General features: G+C 56.6%; 12 protein-coding genes across 12 annotated transcripts; 5 read left to right on the forward strand and 7 right to left on the reverse strand.

Annotated features, from left to right (window-relative positions):
• Positions 1 to 12: 12 nt before the first annotated feature.
• Positions 13 to 1,917, reverse strand: MVES1_001168 (uncharacterized protein; the record flags this gene model as incomplete). The annotated part of the gene is made up of 1 exon (XM_056206020.1): positions 13 to 1,917. The coding sequence occupies one exon, from the start codon at positions 1,915 to 1,917 to the stop codon at positions 13 to 15; it is 1,905 nt and encodes a 634-aa protein (XP_056061995.1).
• A 128-nt stretch (positions 1,918 to 2,045) lies between these two features.
• On the reverse strand, positions 2,046 to 7,610 carry RIM15 (non-specific serine/threonine protein kinase; the record flags this gene model as incomplete). The annotated part of the gene is made up of 1 exon (XM_056206021.1): positions 2,046 to 7,610. The coding sequence occupies one exon, from the start codon at positions 7,608 to 7,610 to the stop codon at positions 2,046 to 2,048; it is 5,565 nt and encodes a 1,854-aa protein (XP_056061996.1).
• Positions 7,611 to 8,091: 481 nt separating this feature from the next.
• Positions 8,092 to 9,092, reverse strand: DRE2 (electron carrier; the record flags this gene model as incomplete). Its single annotated transcript, XM_056206022.1, has 2 exons — positions 8,092 to 8,900; positions 8,933 to 9,092. 2 exons carry the CDS (start codon positions 9,090 to 9,092, stop codon positions 8,092 to 8,094), a joined length of 969 nt encoding a protein of 322 aa, XP_056061997.1.
• Positions 9,093 to 9,309: 217 nt separating this feature from the next.
• Positions 9,310 to 10,434, forward strand: MVES1_001171 (uncharacterized protein; the record flags this gene model as incomplete). The annotated part of the gene is made up of 1 exon (XM_056206023.1): positions 9,310 to 10,434. The coding sequence occupies one exon, from the start codon at positions 9,310 to 9,312 to the stop codon at positions 10,432 to 10,434; it is 1,125 nt and encodes a 374-aa protein (XP_056061998.1).
• An 87-nt stretch (positions 10,435 to 10,521) lies between these two features.
• EMP24 (p24 complex component) lies at positions 10,522 to 11,142 on the reverse strand (the record flags this gene model as incomplete). The annotated part of the gene is made up of 3 exons (XM_056206024.1): positions 10,522 to 10,622; positions 10,654 to 10,799; positions 10,829 to 11,142. 3 exons carry the CDS (start codon positions 11,140 to 11,142, stop codon positions 10,522 to 10,524), a joined length of 561 nt encoding a protein of 186 aa, XP_056061999.1.
• A 100-nt stretch (positions 11,143 to 11,242) lies between these two features.
• sbp1 (Ran GTPase binding protein Sbp1) lies at positions 11,243 to 11,906 on the forward strand (the record flags this gene model as incomplete). Its single annotated transcript, XM_056206025.1, has 4 exons — positions 11,243 to 11,281; positions 11,322 to 11,422; positions 11,455 to 11,606; positions 11,635 to 11,906. 4 exons carry the CDS (start codon positions 11,243 to 11,245, stop codon positions 11,904 to 11,906), a joined length of 564 nt encoding a protein of 187 aa, XP_056062000.1.
• A 94-nt stretch (positions 11,907 to 12,000) lies between these two features.
• Positions 12,001 to 13,607, reverse strand: TFC1 (tau 95 subunit of transcription factor TFIIIC; the record flags this gene model as incomplete). The annotated part of the gene is made up of 2 exons (XM_056206026.1): positions 12,001 to 12,174; positions 12,306 to 13,607. 2 exons carry the CDS (start codon positions 13,605 to 13,607, stop codon positions 12,001 to 12,003), a joined length of 1,476 nt encoding a protein of 491 aa, XP_056062001.1.
• A 73-nt stretch (positions 13,608 to 13,680) lies between these two features.
• On the forward strand, positions 13,681 to 15,387 carry POL12 (DNA-directed DNA polymerase alpha subunit pol12; the record flags this gene model as incomplete). The annotated part of the gene is made up of 1 exon (XM_056206027.1): positions 13,681 to 15,387. The coding sequence occupies one exon, from the start codon at positions 13,681 to 13,683 to the stop codon at positions 15,385 to 15,387; it is 1,707 nt and encodes a 568-aa protein (XP_056062002.1).
• Positions 15,388 to 15,430: 43 nt separating this feature from the next.
• NOP58 (Nucleolar protein 58) lies at positions 15,431 to 17,029 on the reverse strand (the record flags this gene model as incomplete). Its single annotated transcript, XM_056206028.1, has 1 exon — positions 15,431 to 17,029. The coding sequence occupies one exon, from the start codon at positions 17,027 to 17,029 to the stop codon at positions 15,431 to 15,433; it is 1,599 nt and encodes a 532-aa protein (XP_056062003.1).
• A 116-nt stretch (positions 17,030 to 17,145) lies between these two features.
• MVES1_001177 (uncharacterized protein) lies at positions 17,146 to 17,710 on the forward strand (the record flags this gene model as incomplete). The annotated part of the gene is made up of 2 exons (XM_056206029.1): positions 17,146 to 17,612; positions 17,641 to 17,710. The coding sequence occupies 2 exons, from the start codon at positions 17,146 to 17,148 to the stop codon at positions 17,708 to 17,710; spliced, it is 537 nt and encodes a 178-aa protein (XP_056062004.1).
• An 82-nt stretch (positions 17,711 to 17,792) lies between these two features.
• Positions 17,793 to 18,965, reverse strand: MVES1_001178 (uncharacterized protein; the record flags this gene model as incomplete). The annotated part of the gene is made up of 1 exon (XM_056206030.1): positions 17,793 to 18,965. The coding sequence occupies one exon, from the start codon at positions 18,963 to 18,965 to the stop codon at positions 17,793 to 17,795; it is 1,173 nt and encodes a 390-aa protein (XP_056062005.1).
• A 187-nt stretch (positions 18,966 to 19,152) lies between these two features.
• PSD1 (phosphatidylserine decarboxylase) lies at positions 19,153 to 20,886 on the forward strand (the record flags this gene model as incomplete). The annotated part of the gene is made up of 1 exon (XM_056206031.1): positions 19,153 to 20,886. One exon carries the CDS (start codon positions 19,153 to 19,155, stop codon positions 20,884 to 20,886), a length of 1,734 nt encoding a protein of 577 aa, XP_056062006.1.
• Between the last annotated feature and the right edge of the window lie 51 nt (positions 20,887 to 20,937).

The following is a 20,937-nucleotide window of genomic DNA, read 5'->3' on the forward strand; positions in this document are numbered from 1 at the left end:
CAAGGCTACAGATCAGGCGCGCATCAGCTTGGTGGGCGGGCGCATGAACAACAATGTGAAATAGGCCGCGACGTTAAGGCCGGCAACGATAATAAAAAATGTGCCTGGAAACGAGTCAATGGTGGCACCATATACATAGTTTCGCACAATCAATCCGATCAATAGGCATGGCAAGAGTACAGTAGAGACAATGACCAAGTAGCTGTCCGCGCCGTCGGGCAACGCAGCCTGTGGCGCGGCGCTTTGTTCGCGTCTTTGTCGCAGAGGAAGCGCTGCAGAACCCTGTTCCTCGACAATCTGATCCGTCACCGTGCAGCCCGCACTGCGAAGCATCGGCAGCGCGCCGGAGCCGGCGGTGAGCAAGACGGCGCCGAAAAGCACAGTATATTCGCACTGGATGGTAACGCCCACTGCAATAAGCAGCCAGGAAATGGCGTTGGTGAAATATGAGAACTGCGCGGCGTACAAGTCGACTTGTGCGCGCCAAAGGCGGACCAACGTTCTCTGATCGCTGCTCACTTGGCGCAAGAGTTGCGACTCCTCCGTCGCCTGGTAGCTCGGGCAACAGTTTGGAAGCCTGCGCACGTCTGAATCACTCATCGCGATGCACGCTCTTAGCTGCTCATTCGACAGATGCTGGACGGACGCAGGTTTCTTGGAGTGCGTGCGCACAAACGTCACCAACAGAGGAAGACCTTGCGCAATGGCAAACAAACGCAGCGAGTTGGATATAGTCAAGCCTGCTGCAATCAGGTCGCGGCCCCAATGGAACACAAATCCAAGCTCGAAAATCAAGACCACGACGCCCTCGTTCATGAGTGCTGTGCAAATTTCAACAAATGTGAATTGCAGGACGCGGCAGTCGTACCTGCGACGGCCAATGCGTACAGGTAACAGTCGCTGGAACGCGCCCAGCCATGCATACTTGGGCGGATTCACAGCACGCTTCGACTGCCTGTTTATGTCCTCCGTTTGGCACATTTCGCAGTTGGGCATGGAAGAGGAGGTTTCTCGCGTGCTGAAATTCACCACGAATATGACCCATAGCGCGCCAAGCAGCGCAAAAACTACGGCAAGCAGATAGGATGCCGTGTTGAACAAGAGGTATTTTTGCGCGCCGCGCTGGGGCGAATTTGTACTATTGTTCGTAATACAGTGGTCGTAGCCAAAGCACGTATTTGCCATGCGCGGGAACGTCCAATTCACCAAGCTTCCAAGCATGGGCCCCATGCTTGCGCCCAGCAGCTGTGCAATTTGAAATTTGGCAAAGAGTTGCGACCGTTTTTCCGGGCTTTGAATATCAACAGCGAGCGATTCCATTGCCAGCGTGACGATTTCCGCAGCGCCAGAAATGCCGCCCAAAATCGAGCAGCCCCAGTAGATCCACAACATCGTTCCGGGAGACATTGCACGCACAGAGTAGGGTGCCAAATAAGGGTACTGGTACAATGGCAGGAACAGCAGAGGAATGCGCGCCAATGCGCACCCAAGCAGCCCCATAAGCGCAAACCATTTGCGGTTGCTGTGCTTAAAAAGGCGGCCGTACAAGAGCATGCCGAAGAAGTTGGACAGAACAACAGTAAAGGTGATGCGTGTCATGAGCGAGTTAAAATGCACTTCAACTGCGGGCGCCGCACAGCTTGTCGTGTCTACTGTATTCGGATCCTGGCCGTACCCCGGGATCGGATATAGATAGTAGTAATGTGCACAGCTCAAAGAGCGCATCGCATCCACCTCAGATGGCGTGGCTGCCGATAAGATGAGGCCCAGCAAATGCGGCACAGCAAGGAGCTGGAGCGACGGCCACAACGCCAAGAAATGCGCCTTTGCATTTTCGAAAAACCCCTGCGTATCACAAGCCACATCTACACTCTGGGATGCACCGCGTGCAATCAGCGGTTGGCCCTCGCCTGACATGGAGCGCGAGACAATGTAGGGCTTGGGAGCGCGCGGCGGCGATGAAGCAGTACCTTGCGGATTATCAGGCGGGCGCCGTTGGCCCGATTTGACAGATATCGGGGCTACTGGCTACTTACAATACAGCGTCACAGTGCCAGTCGGTCCATGCCGAGGCCAGCGACAGCGTCGTCGTCTCGCAGCGGCATGCCGGATTGGCTCATAAAATAAGAGGTTGATTCTTCATCCTCATGGAGCGATGACAGGATAGAGGTAATGCGTGCTTGGGAAACCGGTAATGGGAGCACATCGTCAAAGATACTGCCTGCGACGTCCAACACATTGCCGCTCTCAAGCACGAGTGCATAGATAGGAGTGGTAGCGTTTGTGTTACGTGTAGATTTTATCATTCTTGCAACGTCCTGCCCATTCACCACACGCAGCGAGAGCTTTACAAAGAGCGCATGGTATCGTACACCGCCCATGGCCAAGCGGCACATTTCTGCGCCGTCGCCCACGGCGGTGACAGCAGCGTGGGCCTGCAAGAAGGATGCGTGCAGGATACTGCGCGACACAGGGTTGGAGTCGCCAACCAGTACGTGCAACGCGTCGGTCTCTTGCGACTGGGACGAAATAGAAACGGCACCAGAACTCGGCGATGCGTTTGAGAGGAACGAAACGGAGCGCGGCATTGCAAAGTGTTTGGCGTGTATCGGCCAGTCGGAAAGCGAGCGTCGGTGCAGACAGATTCCGTTCCTGTTTTCTTCAGACTCATGCGGCGAGATGCGTCCCAGACTAGACGGAAAGTCTCCGGATCTATGCTCCGTGAGGATACGGCGCACAATTTTGTCGTTTGCTTGCTTCAGCACGGGCAAGTTTTTGTAAGTAAAAGAGCCAAACTCGTTGGACGATACATGCTGGCCACTCGAGCTCGTGCGCTGCATCTGGTGCGCAGATGGCAACGACGCGGGGGCCAATTTGGACGGGTCGGCAGGCTCGTCGTCAAACGTTTGCGGCATTGCGCCGCGCGGATCAAAGTAGTCAGTGGAAGTGGCATCTTCCAAATGCGGCACAAAGGGACCGTCCTTCTCGTCAAGCGTATCCCACACAACCCCATCAAAAAATGGGTGGGCCTTGATTTCGTCGACTCCGCGCGAGCCCAAGCGTTTGTGCCGGTCTGTGCAAATGAGTTTGTCGATTAAATCGAGCGCCTCGCGCGACATCTCCGCATCCGGATCCCAGCGAATGTTGCGCGAAAGTATTTTGTCAAACACTTCGGCGGGCGTTGGTGCATGGAAAGGAGGGTAGCCGCAAAGAAACTCGAACAAAATTACGCCCATAGCCCACCAATCCACTGCAAAGTCGTCCATGCCTACACCCAAGATGGTCTCAGGCGCCAGGTAATCGGGCGTGCCAAAGATGCGCTTCGGGTCAGTGTCGTCGTGGGCGACGCGGCTAAAATATTCCTCGGAGGGATGGGCGGCGCCGGAAGAGCCGAGACTGGCAAACGGCACAGGTACAGACTCCTTTCCAGTATCTGGCGCTTGTGCCCACGTCGTGTTGACGTGCGGCAACTGCTTTTCGCTCCGCGCCCTCGTCTGCCGACCAAGCAGACCAAATTTAGACAGGCCAAAGTCGGTCAGCTTCAAGTGGCCGCGATTGTCGATCAAGAGATTGTCGGGCTTCATGTCGCGGTGCACGACGCCGGTGCTGTGCAGATACGCAAGGCCTTGCACAATCTCGGCGAGGTACTGCTGGGCCCATTCCTCCGGAAGCGCGCCAAACGCCTTGACGAGTGCAGCACAGTCGCCGCCTGGAAGATACTCCATGACCAAGTAGAGGTACTCTGGACTTTGAAACGTAAAAAAGAGCTTCACCACAAACGGCGACTGGGTCCTATTCATGAGAATCATGCGCTCCGCGCGTACGTTTGTAATCTGATTCTTTGCAACCATGTCAGACTTCTTCAGCACTTTGACAGCAAAGTAGTCGCCCGTCGCGCGTTTGCGCGCAAGAAAGACGGATCCATATGCGCCTTTGCTGATGGGCTTCAGCAGCTCAAAGTCTTTGATGCTCGCCACTGTCGTTTTTGGCTGTGCGGAGGGAATGAAGCGCGGCGATATGGGCGACGCTAACCGCGGACTTTGCTCGACGCCCAAATGACCCGCACCGTGCGCGTCGAGAGAAACTCGCGGAGAATACGGCGGTGTGTAGCGCGAGGATTGGCGCGAGCGCGGAATGGGAATGGGCGAGCGCTGCGCAGTGGCGACGTCATTTTCGCGCGGCACATCCATGTGCTGCGCGTCGTGCTCGACTTTGTGCAACAGACTCTTCACGTCTGCAGCGAGCGCCTCTTCTGCGTGTGGCTCTACCACTGCAGGTGCGGGCTGCACAGGCTCCAGCATCTCTGCAAGGATCTGCTCGCTCTCCATGCGCACGGTCTCGACGTACACAATTGTATTGCGCATGCGGTTTACCAGGTGCACCTTTTCCTGCACTGCGTGCCGGACATCGGAGATCATCGCGTCGAGTGCAGGGTCGTGTGCCTTGGGCATGTTCCACGAGCGCAGCTGCTCCATGTACATGCACGACAACGGGGACAAAAGCCTGTTAAACGAGCCATCGCCCATGCCTTCCTCCTTAATGGCTGGCGTAGAAATGGACATTGCATCCTCCGTCACAGGCAAAAGCTCTTCGGTGAGGTGAAGTGCACGTTTAAGGCACCATGGTCGCGATGTGCGCTCCAGCTCCAATGCGTGTGCACCCTCCAACGCAGACAGTGGCGCGTTGGAGGAGGGCGGGAGCATCAATGGATGGTCGCGGTAATAAAAGTGGGTGTCTGCATGAACGTCAAAATCGGTGGACTTGGCGCTTTCCTCCTCGAGCCTGCGCTGCAAATCAGAAATGGATGCGTTAAGTTCCAAAAGGAGCTCGTTGCCAGCGCCAATATTCATTTCCAGCTGGTGGATTTCGTGGCAGATCTCGGAATGCTTTTCAAAGAACCATGCAGGAATATCGCGCTCGCAGATCCGGCAGAGAAGCAGCTCGGTGGAAATTGCGCCCCCGTCTTGGGGTAAATTTCCGACACTCTGGCTAATGTGCGGATGCTCCATAACCTGCTCGTCTGGAAGCGTATCGGGCACAAGGGACATGACCCACATCGTGTGCGACAAGGATTTCGTGGCGGTGTCGTGAACAATCATCCCTTGCGCCTCCATAATGTATACCTTGTCGGGCATACCAGGAAGCGCCATTTCAAACACAATCTCAACCGTGTACCCAAAATGGTCGCGCAGCTGCTGCGTTGCTCGTGCAAAAATGGTCGCACTGCGCGGCGAGAGTATAGAGGTGATCGGCAGGCCGACAAGGTGTGCGGGATCGGTGCCAATCACGTCGTACCACGTCGGACTGAGGTACCGAATTCGCTCCTCCAGTGAGAGCTCTACAATAACGTTTGTGTTCGACGATCCGCTCTGCGCGTCTTCCGGTTCTTCTTTGGTCGTGGCAAGCGTCGCAGATTGCGACGCGCGCCGCGGACTTCCTTGCACAGAGGCCTGTCGTCGCGCATTGCTGTCCTCGCCCATGTGCCAAAAACGGTGCTCGGCATCCCACCATTCCAGGACGCGACTAAGGCCCGCGACGGTGAGGAGCAACTCCACGTACCAGCCGCGCCCCGGCCATTCAGGATGTTCGTCCCAGAGCGTGCCGAGCTCTTGAATCTCATGGATAGACTCTCTGCAGATCGCTGGCTGCATCAGCAATGCGTGGAGCGACAAGCCGCGCAGTACAGTCGCAATCACGCCCAGTCGCTCGATGGGCTTCAATGCAAGCGAGGGTATCTCGTCGGGTGGATCGTGCCCAAAAGGATACGTGCCATGCTCGTCGTTGATCATCACCGTGACGTCAGGCTCAAACTCTTCCACGTCCGTGCTGCGCTCAGAGTATTCCAAAATGCCATGCACAATCTTGTCTAGATCAGCATCGCACGAAGTCTTTGCCTCCACGACTTCGTTCCACAGCTGGCGCCGCTGTGCGGCTACGCTGTCATCTGCCGAGGTCGTCAGGTTCTGTCGGCGCAACGACGTGCGCAGCTTGGGCATGTCGGTGTGGGTGCGGTCGCTTACCACACGATTGCGCTGCTCCGCAGCGTGCAGCTTGCGTCGCACGCCAAATACATCGTGCTCGCGGCGCGGCGTCTTGTTCTGTGTACGTTTCCCATGTACAGCACGCAAGGAAGGCATGCTGGCAGCGGCGCCGAGCCGCTTGGCAAATTGGGTATACATCGAGCCACCGATTTCTGCCGTGTTGAGCCTTGCTCGCACAAGCGACCAGTAGAACTGTGCGCGCATCACAACATGAGTGTCAGGCACCACGCCAGCGCACCAGCAATCATCAGTCCAGTCGCGCCAGCGCACGGGTGATGCATGCGCCCAATGCTCGGCCTTGTGCGTGCGTGAAAGTGCGAGAATTACAGCACTCATTTCGAGCTGCTTATCGTCCGTGTCCAGCGCACCTTGGTCGCCCTGTGTCGCACTTCGCGAGCGGGAACTCTCGGTGCCGGGCAGGCGCAGTCCGAGACCCAAAATCGGTGTTTGGAGGCACCCGGTGTGCTCGTCGGTGCGTTCGGCAGGTGACGGAAGGGGGGATCCTTGGGACGAGCACGAAGAGACACTGGGCGCAGACCGGTGCGGCACCACTAAATCGTTGGCAGTTGCAACAGAGTGCGGAACACGCTGCAAACGCACCGCTTCCGATCGCCGCCTGCGGGGGCTTGTGAATGCAGGTTCAGGCGTGGCACTACCACTGCCACTGGGCGAGACGGTGGACTGCAGCACGGTTGTATGTCCAAGGGCGTCTTGTGCATTGTCACAAGCGTCAGAGGCACTCGGACTTGCATCGTGCCACGCGTTGAATTCGTGCACGGAAGGCACGGAGTAGGGGTGCGCGCTAATCGCAGCGACCAGCGCAGGGTCGACGCCTTCGGGGCCACCCACGGGGGAGCCTACAGAAAAAGCCCACGGATCGTTTGCATTGCCAGAGTCAGCGCGGCGGTGTGTGCCTCGCGAAGTTTGCGCTTCCATGTGAAAAGTGCGCCGTGTGCCTAGTGGCGCGGTGTTCGGCGATGTGCCGCAGCGTGGAGTTACCCAGCCCTGCAAGCGGGGAAGAGACTGAGAAACGGGCGTGGCGCGCGATCCAGAATTTGACTTGGCATGCCGCAGCGCAACACCCATGCTGGAAAATCGTGTGCCTGGGCGCGGCACACGATCGCGTGTGCAGTGCGAATCTTCAAGCACGGTCGGCGCCCAGGCAAGTGGACTCGAATACGACGGCGTGTTTTGAAGTGTGCTGCGATAGCACCGCGTGGCCGAGCCAGGCGACGCGTATCCTTGAGAGGTAGACGAGCTGGAATCGGTGGTGCGATGCAGTACGGCGCGCGCAGTTTGCGGGGCCGACGGTGCGTGTGTGCGCGTCCGTACACTGAGCGGCGCTGGGTGAGCCCGCCGTACAGTGCCGTGCAATGGCGTCGACGGCTCGTCGGGATCGGAGCCGCTGTTGCTCGTGACTGGGGTATCTGGATCCAGCTCAAATATCCCGGAGGAGGACCGATCGTGGCTCCGGCGACCGTCGTCACCGCTGTCCGACACGTCACTAGTTTGAAAGTATGCGTCAGAAGAGCCGTCGCCGTGGGTGCGCTCGGATGGGGTATCCTGCATTGCTGGTGCAATGTGCTCCAGCGGCTCCACTGGATCCGGGCCCAGCCATGCGAATGAATTTCGCGCAGTATTAGGCACAAGCCCAGAATGTGTGGATTTTCCATCCTGCACGTTCGGCCTGTGTGCTCCTGAGCTCATCTACGCGCGGAACAGTAGGAATATTGCGTTGCAAAAGGTCCAAAAGCCCTACGCACGCAGCGTTGGGCGCTTGTGTAGGCGCGTAAAGCCCCGACAAGCATATTACACAAATTAAATCCGTGGAGTTGGTCGCACAAGTGGACATGGTGCAGATGGGCATGGCCCCGTATAGTGTAGCACGGTCGGTAAATCGGCAAAACAAGCATATCGCAATTGCCGCTTGTGCTGGTTCTAGCATTCCACAAGCAGACGAACCGATGCGCAATGCAAGGCCTTGTAGCGCCGCACAATCCTATAATGGCTACCAAATCTAATACAGCACATGGGGCGATCCCGTATGCGCTCAAATATCGTCGTCCATCGATACAGGAATTTCCACTTTTTGTCCGGGCTCAAAAGCAGGTAGACCCAAATACGGGCAGGTGCTGCAGCGGAACGCATCACCCAAGAAACAGCTGCCACAGCTGCTCGTTGCGCCCCGGGTATCCACTTGGACTCGCTTCACATTGCGACGTTGGCCATCGCGATCAGTCACGACAGAATCAACCTCTGTACGGTTCCCGCCAAGCTCTCCTTGATCAAGCTTGACAATCGAGCTGGAAAGCTCGTTCTCTTCGAGTTCACGAAGACCACAAGTACATCCCTTGCAGGCCTTCTTCCGCCGCGCTGGAGGCACAGTAAGATCCACCGTGCAATCCTCGCGCTTGCGGGGGCCTGCTTCATCATCGCCCAACAGCATATCCTCGTCAATGTGTGTGTCCGGCTGTGTGGCCCAAAGCGCGGCCTTTTTCTCGCGCGTTCCTTGGACGCCATTCACGCCATTCAGCATCGCACCATTCAAGCGGCGCAGCGGCACTGCACCGTTCGCACCGAGTGCTTTATTCAGCGAGACTGCTGTAGGGACTGGCCGTTCGGCAATGAGTACACTATCGGGCCCTTCGATTTGAACATTCGCAAAACCCGCAATCGCCGCCTCTGCTTTGATTAGCCGTAGTGCAGCTTGAATGTCATTGGTATCAACTAGCGAGACTTGGAGCTGTGCTTTCGGAGCGAGCGCTGCGTGCACTTTGGGCAACAGCGTGCTCCATGCGACACCTTCGTACGGCGTCAATATGTAGCCCTTATCGTATGATTCTGCCGCAGGCGCGTAGTCTTTGTATTAGTATTCTCTAATGCACACGTACTCATATCTGTTATCCGGTCCACCATTTCAGTCTCGAATGCGCAGCTCTGCGACTGGAGACGTGTTACCGCATCTTGGTACTTGCCCTCCTTCGCAGCTACTAGCGAGCTAATCAGCAGCGTGCGCGGAGGCGCTGGCCCACCAAATACTGTGATTGCCATCGTGAAACGTTCTTCGTGTACACAGTGGCGCAAAGCAGATCGCTGAAAAATGCACGGTGCTGGTACGAATTGTCTCGGTGGCAACCAAGCGGCGGCAAAGTCCGCGCTACAAAATTACAACGACAATATATCTGGCTACTGATTGGTGCACTTTGCAGACGAAATTACAAAGCAATCGAAATGAGCGACCGCTGCACCTCCACGTCGTCGCGTGACGATGCAGGCTTCGTTGGTAGCTGCGTATGCATCGGACTCGGAGGAGGAGGAGCCGCGCACGCAAGCTCCGGAGGAGGTGCCTTTAGCTGCTCAGCACAGTGCACCGTCTGTCTCTGGCATAGCCATGGGACTGCCTCCGCCCAAAGCACAGACCAAACCAGGCGCAAGAAAGCTGCAGATCCGCGTCGATGCAACCACCATCACGGACGCGGACGCGGAGGAGGCGCATCGTGCACCACCAAGAAAACAAGTCAAGTTAGATTCAGCGCAAGAGTCTCATTCGCTTTTTTCCGTGCTGCCTGCGCCGCAGGCGAAACTCGAATCGACGCAAGTAAAAATAAATGCACAACAAGACAAAGAGCAGCGCGTCGATAACGACATGCGCCTCACCATCCATGACGATATAGACTCAAAGGACCAAAAAGGCAATGCTGATTTTCGTGCAATGTTGGGCCTTGCGCCAAAACCCAAACTCGCTTCGAATCACCCCAAACCTGTGATCCTTAACGAAGCAACGCTGCAGTCAGAGGACGATACCCTCCAAACCACGCAGTCTCCCAACTCGCATCTGTATACTCCTGTTTTGGGCAAGGAGGCTGTAAATCCGAGTACGTCGAGCAGATCGGTCATGGCCATGTCGGCTGCGCCAGAAGTGCACGCGAAAACATCCGAGCCCGAGCCCGAGCCCGCGCAAGAGGACTGGGAAAAATTATACCCTGGGTGGCACCAAGACCCCGATGGAGCATGGTATCCTGTCACACCAGAAGCACATGCTCAGTATGCGGCCTGGGCGCAGCAGACCGAGTTGGCAGCGTACGAGCAAGCGTTGGAACGCGCAGGCGCGCCACCGCCCGACACGCAAATGGCGACGTTTGACGCTGCTGAAGCATTGGAAGCCACGCCACGATCTGAACAACTCGATGCACCCAAATCAAACAAGCCAAAGATTGACTGGCAAGTCTCGCAGAAGCTACAGTCGGACAGGCTGACAAATGTGCGCGCCAAGAACCGCGGCCAGCTTTCTTCGCTTCTCGCACAAGCACAAGAGAGTCGCGAAGCGCTCGAACAGCGATGGGCGCAGGGAAAAGCGAAACGTCGTCAAGCGAGCCAGCGTTACGGATTTTGACATTTATATGTAGAGAATACTACACGTTATACTACACGGATCGTCGAACCTCGAATTGCCTAGAGCGTCAGCAACTCGCGCAAATACTCACCGTTTTACGAAATAAATTTGGAAGCCACAGGTCGCAACTATAAGCATAGTTTGCATGATCGACCACCACTTTACGCGCGAATTTGTGCTTTCCGCGGCTGCAGTGAGACGAAAAGAGCTGAAACGTACTGTTACGATGGATGCGTTCGCGCATCACCAAGTACTGCTGTTCATCCTTAAACATCTGAATGTTGTTTGCAAGATCACGCAGCTCACGTTCTGCGGGAATAAGCCCCTCGTCCTCCGTCAGGTATAAGACGCCGTGCACATTAAAGCTGCTGTGAGCGTTTTGCGCAAAACCCACCTTAGCGTTTTATCTGTGACGTGCGAAAATTCGTTGCTAAAGCAGTACGTGTAGCGTCCATCCTTATCAGCAATAAACTCGTATGAGCCTGTATCCTTGCGGATCTGTTCAAACAAGGTCTGCCCGTCGGGATTCTTGATCCAGGTGTCAATATCCAGGTGGCCACCGCCTGACACTTGGTAAGTCAGCGTCATCTCGTCCCCGGAATGCATATCCTCAAAAAAGCAATGCTCCGAGTTCGGATGCAAATCGACCGTGTGCGCAAGTGCACACTGCGCAAGCACAGCGACCAACACAAGCAATGCACCCAACATGGCGCTGGACGACTGGCACTGCAGCGCAGCGCAAGCACGTGAAATGTACCACGTGATCTGTGTCTTGTTGGCGCGCGGCTCGTTTCCTGCGTCTTGCGTCATGTCTGAACAGGAAAAGAAGGACGCTGTGGAAGCCACTGTATGTGAAATGTATATGCCATTAATACCAGGGTACTGAGGCCGAGACTGTGCACGACCCTCAGTTTGACCCCGTGGTCAAGCTCGAGCACCAAGTCGAGGTGAAGACGAACGAGGAAGACGAAGAGGCCATGTTTAAAATGTGCGTTTTGCGTTGCTTGTTGCTGACTCTAGTCGCGCCAAGCTGTTCCGCTTTGACAAAGAATCGAAGGAGTGGAAGGAGCGTGGCACGGGTGATGTGCGTCTCTTGAAGCACAAAGATACCGGCAAGATCCGTCTTGTCATGCGCCGCGACAAGACACTGAAAGTGTGCGCGAACCACTTTGGTATGTAATACTGCTTTATTAATGCCAGCTTCTCCCGACATTAAGCTGCAGCCCAACGTTGGCTCGGACCGCTCTTGGGTGTACAATGTCTCTGCCGACGTTTCGGATGGCGAGCCTGTGGCGGAGACGCTAGCGATTCGTTTCGCCAACTCAGAGAATGCAAACTTGTTTAAAAAGGAGTTCGAGGCTGCGCAGAAGTCCAACGAGGCTGCAGGGTCCAGCGCTGCGAAGAAGGACGACAGCAAGCCTGCCGACAAGGACGCTAAAGAGAGCAAGCCTACGGAGGAGACCAAGTCGTGATGTCTGTCTCTTGCGGACAGACATTGTGCGCATTGAGCACCGATTCTGCTCCATACCCATTGGCCCTGGTCCTGTAGAGCATCAATGCATTTATCTATGGTACATCCTCATCATCCTCCGACTCGTGCGCAGACGATTCAGCGTCTGCACGGTCCCATGTGGAATCATTGTCCGCATTGAGCTCGTCTTTGAGCAGTGCATGGAATCGGTGCGAGATGGTGGACCGAATAGCATCCCATGCAGAATCCGCGTACCATCCGGTAGTCGCCTAAAGTCAGTACAGAGCAAACGCACATTTGGCACTTCGCGTAGACTGCCTGGGCCGTCCACGTGGATGAGCGGCGCCAAGGTCGGGTCTGTTATATCACAAAGCTGGAACGTGCTTGCGGATATTGATACGTGCTTGCCGTCAAAAATATGCGTACTTGGCCGCATTCCATCCGGTGATGCACCCTTTTGCAACGCGGCACGCCCAGCGTGCGATACATCGCCGTATTCTGTCTTGAACACACCTCGCGTAGTCGGCGTTCGCGGCGCTTTTCCACGCAAATGGATGCGCTGCAAAAAGCGACTCTCGACGTGAACGCGCGGATCATACCCAAAGCGTACCAGGGTATCCCGCCATGGCCCATCCGCAAACGTGTACGCGACCAACGCAAACAGCTCCTTGGCCTGTGCAACGAACCGCGCGTCGCTTACCGTCAATTGGTTCATCAGACTGAGTCGCGACCAAACAGGCCGTTCGTCCAAATGCCCGCGCAGCTGTGTCAGAAGCGCTTCGTGTCGCTCCGAGAGCGGCATGACCGCTAGGCTCGACTCTGGCGCGGTCGGCGCGCCGGCCTGCTCGCTGTACTTGAGCGCAATAGGCGCCATATTCCGCCATCGTGAGCGGTTCAGGTACCTTGTGAGAATACGCTGGTCAGCGCCGCTGGTATCTGCATCGCCGCTGCCTTTTCTTGCCGTGCGGCGCGATCGTTTAGAGGTCGTCACGTAGGGCACCGTCTGCAAGCTCGATGCTGGGTTCTGTCTGTATCCGTACGCAAACGGTAACTCCATGCGGCTAAAAAGTGGCGGCGGAATCATGGCAAGGTTGCTTCGCATGCACTTCCCATCAGCAGTGTCTTCTTCCACTTGATACTCTTGTGCGTCGGTGGAGAATCGATACGCGCGCATTGCGTCTACATCTAAATCCGCCAGTGCTCGGTGCAGTGCCAGAGTCGGGTGCTCCGACGCGCCCGCAGGCATCGTCGGACGGAATGCAAAATCCGCCATGCGGCGGAAGCGAATGGTAGTGCTGATCGGGCCCAAAAGCTCGACCGTGTACACTTTTCTCGTTTCCAAGCACTCGCCCATGCGCCGCTGCAAGACGCGCCGTCGGATCCGCAAAACAAGGCCGTTGCCAGGCACTACATCGCCCAGCAGTGGGTGTCGAAACATTTGCATCTGATCCCCTGCTTGGCCAGGCAGCGGTGCGAGGCGGCACTCTACAAGTTTTCCTCCCAGCGACAAAATATGCGCTAGATGGGCCAATGCACTTGGCGCGCTAGACATGCCCGCGCCGGGTTTCACATACGGCGATAGAGTCGAAAGTGCCTTCTCCAGCGATGATTCCGACGTGCCAACAATGCCGGGGTACTCGATTGTGACGAAGGAGCTCGCCGGCATCGTCCACAGCGGCGCGCTTTGGCGGGCGTCGGCCATCGTGCGAAAAGTGGAGGCAGCCGTGTGGAGGCACATTGGAAAATGCGCGCGTCGCAACGCGTTGCCTTTTACCATGGCGGACCTTGCGGGCCTGCTGGGTCAGCGCAGCACCCCTGCACGCGAAAATACACAACAAGGACACGAGTTTGCTGTGCCGGATGATGGGCGCTGGGCGCAATCTTTGCGTGTGGCTGAATCGTACAACGGCGGGATGCCGTCCACCTTTGACCCTGCGTTTGTACAGACCATGCCGAGTCGTGCCGCACCGCGTGTATCGCTCGCCGTGAGCACCGATCTGAAACGGTGGAATTACAGGTACATGTTTGAGAAAAAGGGCGAGCGAAGTCTTGGTACGTCGCCAATACAACTCATTGCAGAATTGGACAACCGGCTCGACGATATGGGCGACGTACTCCGGCACGCCTTCGGCATCACGAGCGAGCTCGAGGACCCGTCTATTCCATCCCAGGAAATGATTTATGCAGTAGTCCGAATCTGCGCGCGCGTAGATCCTGCAGACAGTGCACAGCGCGACGCACCGACCGACGCGCCTCCTCCGACCGTGCCGCGACTCGGTGCACAGAATATGATGCTCGAGGCCAGCCGCATGGTAGGCAATGGCCAGCGTATTCCATTAGCGCTTGACGCAGCCTGCACGGTACGCTATGCATGGACGGATGCTGCGGTCCAATCCACCAACGCAGTTGGCCTTTTTCCCGGTATGATTGTCGGTGTAAAAGGCCGCAACGGGAGCGGAAACCGCTTTGTGGCACAGGAACTGCTAATTCCGCCTGCACTACCGCATCCTGCATCGTCCCGTGCTGAGCTGCTTTCACATCAGTACGACGAAACAAAGTTGAACGGCGCAGCGTCGCGCATTCTTGTGGGTGCAGGGCCGTTTACCGAGCCCGACAATCTCCACTTTACACCGTGGCACAGCTTTGCGACGTATGTTGAAAATGTGCAGCCCGACGTACTGCTGCTTATGGGCCCTTTTTTGAGCGCATCGCATCCTATGGTGGCTGCAGGTACACTTGACGAAATGCCAGCGACGCTGTTTCGACAGCATATTGCACGTCGCCTCACGCGCCTTGCTGAGCGAGTGCCTGCAACGACGCTCATTCTTGTCCCGAGCACGGACGATATATTTCATCCTCACCACGCGTACCCACAGCCGTTCTTTGACAAGGCAGAACCCGCGCTTGGCCTACCGAAACGCGTGCGGTGCCTGCCGAATCCCAGTGTGTTTTACATCAATGAATTGGCCATCGGTGTCACTACCGCCGATGTGCTGGGGGATTTGCGGCGCGAAGAGCTCATGCAGAAAGTCGGTGCAGTGCACACGTCTACTGATGGACAACAGCGTGCGCCAGAATCGAGTGCAGATGCGCGCGATCCCATGATGCGGCTTGCTCGGCACGCGCTTGGTCAGCGCAGCTTTTACCCCCTCTTTCCACCGTCCTCCTTGTCCAAGCTCCCTCTGGATTTGTCGCATTCGCGCTTGTGTGCGCTCGAGCAAATTACGCCAGATCTGCTGCTGCTGCCATCTACTCGAGTCAAACCGTTTATCCGCGTCGTTGACTCGACGTTGGTTGTGAACCCTGGTCCATTAGCTTCATCAGCGCACGATACGCCGCGCCCCAACAGCAACGGCTCGTTCGTGCGCATTCAAGTAGCGCCGATGGACCGCGCAGCACTTGACCAAGGCGCAGAAGATACGGAGCTTATTACGCACGACTTGTTTGGTCGTGCAAAGATCGACCTGATGCAGACAATGTAGGCGTTATGGAAGAAATACAAATAGACATATGGCTATCGCTCACCTACTCTTTGCTCGACTTTTTCTTCTTCTTTTTCTTCGACTCCCCGCTGTCGTCGTCGAGCTCCGAGGCAGAACGTTTGGACTTTTCCTTCTTGTCCTTTTTCTCCTTCTTGTCCTTCTTGTCCTTCTTGTCTTTCTTGTCCTTTTTGGGCTTTACCTCCGCCTCGTCGTCGTCGTCGTCGTCGTCGTCGTCGTCAGCACCCGTCACGGTGGGCGGCGCATCGGCACCTGCGTTGTAGCCGCGGCCATTCGCTGCAGGCACATAGCTCTGCTGCTTGTAGCCGCCATCAGCGCCTTTGGCGGAGCGAATGTTTTCGACCGTGCCGCGCTGGTCCATTCCGCGTGCGACGAGCTCGAGCTTGGAGCGGTATTCATTGCCGAGGAAAGCGCCTGCTTGTGCCTGCTCGTCCGCAGGGTCGGTAAGAGCATCGACGCGCACAGACAAGGCAGTCTTGTTCGCCAACATGCGTGCCATCTTGCCCTTCTTCTTCGGCGGAGCCATACCCACGAGACTTGCATTGTAGAGCAGCCCATACTTGGGCGTATCGTGTTTAGTTTTGAGCGCGCGAAAGAGCGCTTTTTCGGCGCCGAGGATCTGGATTGTGCTGGCAGGCAACTTGGCGAGATGCATTAACGAGCCGACGTGGCTAATGAGGCGCGCACCAACAAGCTCGCCGAGGAGTACAGTGAGGTTTGGCGCAATCGCATGCATGCGGTTGCCCAAGTATGCGTAAAGCTGTGCGCGGTATTCGCTAATCGCTACGACCTGCTCGGCCAGGCTCCAAATATGCTCGATATCCGACTCGCTGATTTCGGTGCCCATACTGATTTCTGCAGCGGCCTTGATCGTGTGCTCAATTTCTTCCGGAAGAATCTCAGAGAGGTCTGTAGAAGACGTGTTGGTGCGGAAGCCGACTTTGCGCACGACTTTGGCGTACGCAATGTTGTCGATAATAATCTTTCCCATCTCAGGAAAGTGCCATCCGTACCACTCCTTCACACGCATAGCATAAATGTTCAGCTCCTTGTCGAGATCGTCCAGCAGCGCAATAGCTTGTACGATCATGGTATCCACCTTGTCGGGGCTAAACTTGAGCTTGTAGCGGCTGAGACTGTGTGAAAGACCAAGCGACATGGTGTTCAGGTCGCGCGGGTCAAGCTGTCCTTCCTCGGCATCCCCTGATGCAGAAAGCAGCGACGCAATGTTCTCACGAATGCCGCGGTACAAATCCATCATGCTCGACTCGGACGCAACCTGGATCCCGAGCTTTTTCGAGATAGCCGACGCAAGCTTCGGCTCAGAGACTAGCAGTTTTTCGGTGGACGCGCTTTTCGCACCAGCAGAGCCTCCCTTGTCCACAATCTCGCGCTGCAAGAATTTTTTCAAGTCTTTCCCGAGTTTGCCGTCGTTCACAGCGGTAGCGGCGGCCACGGCGTCCGCCGTGCTTTGGAAGCGGTGGATTGCGGAAAGCTGGAGCAGGCGGTTCGCTTCGCTCTCACTCTCAAACCGCTTGTGCAAATCGGGAGAGCTGATTTTGGCATCATCAGAAAGCGAGAAAAGGCAGAAGCCCACCGCCGTCTCGAAGAGGACCAGCACCATACTCTGCTCCTGCTGCAAAACGTCGCGGCCGCCAAAATTTGTCGACCCGCAGTCTCGGCCGGGGTCACGTGATACAGTGGCCCGGGCGAGCGCGCGCGCAACCCTTGCCTGCGAACATGCTTGTTGCGCGCTCGATTGTCCCGATTGCGGCTCGTTCTTTGCGCTCTGCTCCGTTGCGTGCCGTGCTCAAGATGCCTGCGGCAACGTCGCACACTTTGTATGTGCGTGCAATGTCGGCGACAGCCCCTAGCTTCAAGAAGGATATGTCGTGGGTTGAGCAGGGCAATGTCACGTACGACGAACTCAAGCCGTACACCCAGCATCCATCCGGGGAAATCACTTTAATTGATGTGCGCGAGCCCCAAGAGACCGCACAGGGTATGATTCCGTCTGCGGTGAACGTGCCGCTGTCTGCCTTTTCGGTGGCTTTTGACGTGAACAGCTCTGCGCCACCCTCAGCTGACTTTGAGAAGATCTTTTCTTTTCCCCGCCCTACTTATGACCACAAAATTGTGTTCTACTGCCGCACTGGAAGGCGCAGCGCTGAGGCGATGGAAATCGCACGCAACCGCGGCTGGTGGGAGTACGTATCACCGTGCCACTGACGACAGCACCCGTAACTACCGCGGCGGTTGGGTCGAATGGGAGGCCCAGCAGAAAGACGCAAAGGAGCAGGACTAGCTAGCCTCTGTGTAAAGCAGTATCTGCGTCGTCCAATATAACGTAGCAATACATTGTACATGTCAAGTATCTATCTTGTCTTCTACTTTGGGTCGAGCCAAAGGCGGAACCCCTGATCTGTAAGCTCTGCACGAATGTGGTCGAGCTGGTCTAAAGGAGGAAGGGGAATTGTGTCCGAGTCGTCAAATGCAACCTTTGTGGGCGTAGAAGGCGCTTGGTAAACAAACGGCGATACCGTGTCCACTTCCTCGCCATTTTCATCCACGTCGCTCACATGCGGCGAAGGTGGCGAAGCAGGACGCTTTGTGGGAGAGGTGCTCCACAGACCAGCAATCTTAATGCTTCCATTGTGCTGGGGGCTTGCTTCAACGGAAATCTTGTCCGCTCGCGCTTGTTTGCGCACATCTTGACCGTACCGCGTGTCGAGGCAAGGGAAATTGCGCGAGAATAGTAGCTTAGCCTCGGCCGGCGTCTCGGGCTTGGCAGCAGCAGGCGCAGACGTGTCTTTTGTCGTTGGCGTGTCTTCAGGCGCGGGCGCATCTTTGGTCGTGGGTGTATCTTTGGTCGAGAGTGTATCTTCTGATGTGCGCGTGTTGTCGGGCGCGGGCGTGTCTTTAGTCGGGGGCTTGTTTTCAGGCATGGACGTGTCTTTAGTCGCGTCCTGCGTCATGCCCACGCTGCTTTCCGCGCGTGCAACAGGCGCATCGACCGCTGCCAATACAAGCATGTCCGCCTTGGACTGCGGCTCATCGCTACCAATGGAAGAGCGCTCTGCACAACGACGCGCATCCACGCATGCACTGTCGTCTGGGTTGCAAATATCCGATACGGCAAATAGCAAGTTTCCAATTCTCACCACCGGCTCGTGTTGCAGCGCACGGTGCGCAGCCTGTTCCTCCAGCTGCTGTTCCTTCCATTTGCGCTGCGCCGCAAGATGGTGGGCTACTGCCTGACGCTTACGCTCCGCGGCGAGTGCAGCACGGCGCTCATTTTCGCGTCGCTGCTCCTCCAGTGCTTCTTGGACGACGAGGTACTTGACAAACTCTTCCAGCTCGCGTTTTTGTTTGCGACGAAATGCTTCCTGGCGATACGCAGCGCGTTGCTCCTGCATCTCGGCTTCGTACGCAGCAAGCTGCATCGCGAGCAGCTGCTGTGGCGCGATAAGTGCATCGGCGCCTCCGCATTGGAAGGCGCGTGCTGGGTGCATTGGCGCTGCTTGCACGACAAAGTGTTGTCCTGGGTAGAGAAACGACATAATTTCGATGATGCAAATGCCCCCGATGCCGCCCTTTTAAATGCGCCGTGGCGCTGCGTCACCATGCAGCGCCACGGCGCATTGACGACAAGCATCGCGTTCTCGAAACGCGGAGAAGTTTCGCGCTGGATCTATATCACGTGATCTTTCTTTGCCAGCCCGCAGCCCCGCCGCGAGCTTGCCAAGCATGTGGACTGTGGGGACAGAATCTGTGGCGCGTGCCGTGCGTGTAGCCCGGAATTTTGCAGGGGGCTCTCGCGCCGCGCACCCCCCCACTGATACGCACACGGCCGGCTCGCAGTGGATGGTTATGCCGCCCGGCGCGCGTGCCTATACGCGCAATCCCAACGATGCAGAGCGATCTGCTGGGACTGTCGCTGGCCAGCGCGCCGAGCGTGTGCGTCTTGGGCAGGCATCAGAAGAGACGCCGCGTTTGCGTACTCGCCGTCGTCAATCGACGTGGCGGCGCGCGCAGCGTGCATGGCAAGAGACGCCGCTGAAATGGACGCCGATCCCTGTTCTGCTTGGCGCGGCTGTGCTGGTCGGCATTGAAGCGCATCGCCAATGGCAGCGGAATGAGCGCGTGGCCGGAAGTACTATTATTGATGGATCGGGCGAGTCGGTGCGCATCAAAGGCCCATGGTCGCTCTACTTTTTCGGTGCGTTGCCCTTGAATACCATCAGTCGTGCATGGGGCTGGATGAACCACTTGACCCTTCCTGTATGGTTCCGGCCGTACGGATTCAAGCTGTACTCGTGGATTTTTGATTGCGATTTGTCCGAGATGAAGGATCCCGATTTGACACACTATGAGAGTCTCGGTGCCTTCTTCTCGCGCGAGCTCAAAGCTGGCATGCGCCCCATCGCCCAAAATTTGATGGTATCGCCTGCCGATGGCCGCGTGCTCCATCTGGGCTTGATTGAAGGGGATCGTGTAGAGCAAGTGAAAGGGCTTACCTACTCGCTCGACACGCTCCTTGGCCACGACGGCGAAGCGATGTCTTCCACTGCTGTTCCGCCTGAAGACTCGAAAGGTTATCGCATGTCTGACGAGACGACGTTTGCCAATGTAAACGGAATTGACTACAGTTTGGAGGAGTTGTTTGGCCACAAGAACCCCCGCAAATCCGTGCGTACATACTTTCTCGGGTGGGCAAAAGGCTCGTGGCGCTATGTGCGCCAAACGGCGTCGGCTCTGGCCAGCGGCAAAGCATTCCGCTCGTCCAATGCAACGTGCATTATACCCGACGAGGAGCCCGACAGCGCGAACGATGCAGGCATACCGACCTCGGATACACCCGAGAACATTGGGCACATCGCCAACGTTGCGTACGAAATGGGTTCCGAAGCGATTCCCTCGTTTATCAACCCTCAGACCTTGTCGCCGAACAAGGTGCGCAGTGGCCATCGCCTTTTTTTTGCCGTGATTTACCTTGCTCCGGGCGACTACCACCGCTTCCACAGCCCTGTGCCATGGGTTGTGGAGATGCGCCGCCACTTCCGCGGCGAACTATACTCGGTATCGCCGTATGTCGCATCCCGATTGCCCAACCTGTTCCTTTTGAACGAACGTGTAGCGCTTCTTGGCCGCTGGCGATACGGCTTCTTTGGCATGGTGCCGATTGGCGCGACGAATGTCGGCTCGATTCGCATCAATTTTGACCGGCAGCTCCGCACGAATACATACGCAGACCGCAAACTTTCCGGCACGTACACCGAAGCGACCTACGACGCTGCCAGCCGTCTCCTCGGCGGCCAGCCGCTGGGCAAAGGCGAAGAGATGGGCGGTTTTCTCCTGGGAAGCACCGTTGTGCTCGTCTTTGAGGCCCCGGAAAACTTTCGATTTTTCTTCAAGGCCGGTGGAAAAATTAAGGTGGGCGAGGCGCTGGGCGATGTCGGGCCCGTAGACGAAAAGCAGTAGCGTACGTAGTATTGATTCGTTACCATGCGTCAAATTATTCTATCCTACGTA

This window comes from Malassezia vespertilionis, chromosome 2, assembly GCF_029542925.1.
Source record: "Malassezia vespertilionis chromosome 2, complete sequence".
NCBI classification, from domain to species: domain Eukaryota; kingdom Fungi; phylum Basidiomycota; class Malasseziomycetes; order Malasseziales; family Malasseziaceae; genus Malassezia; species Malassezia vespertilionis.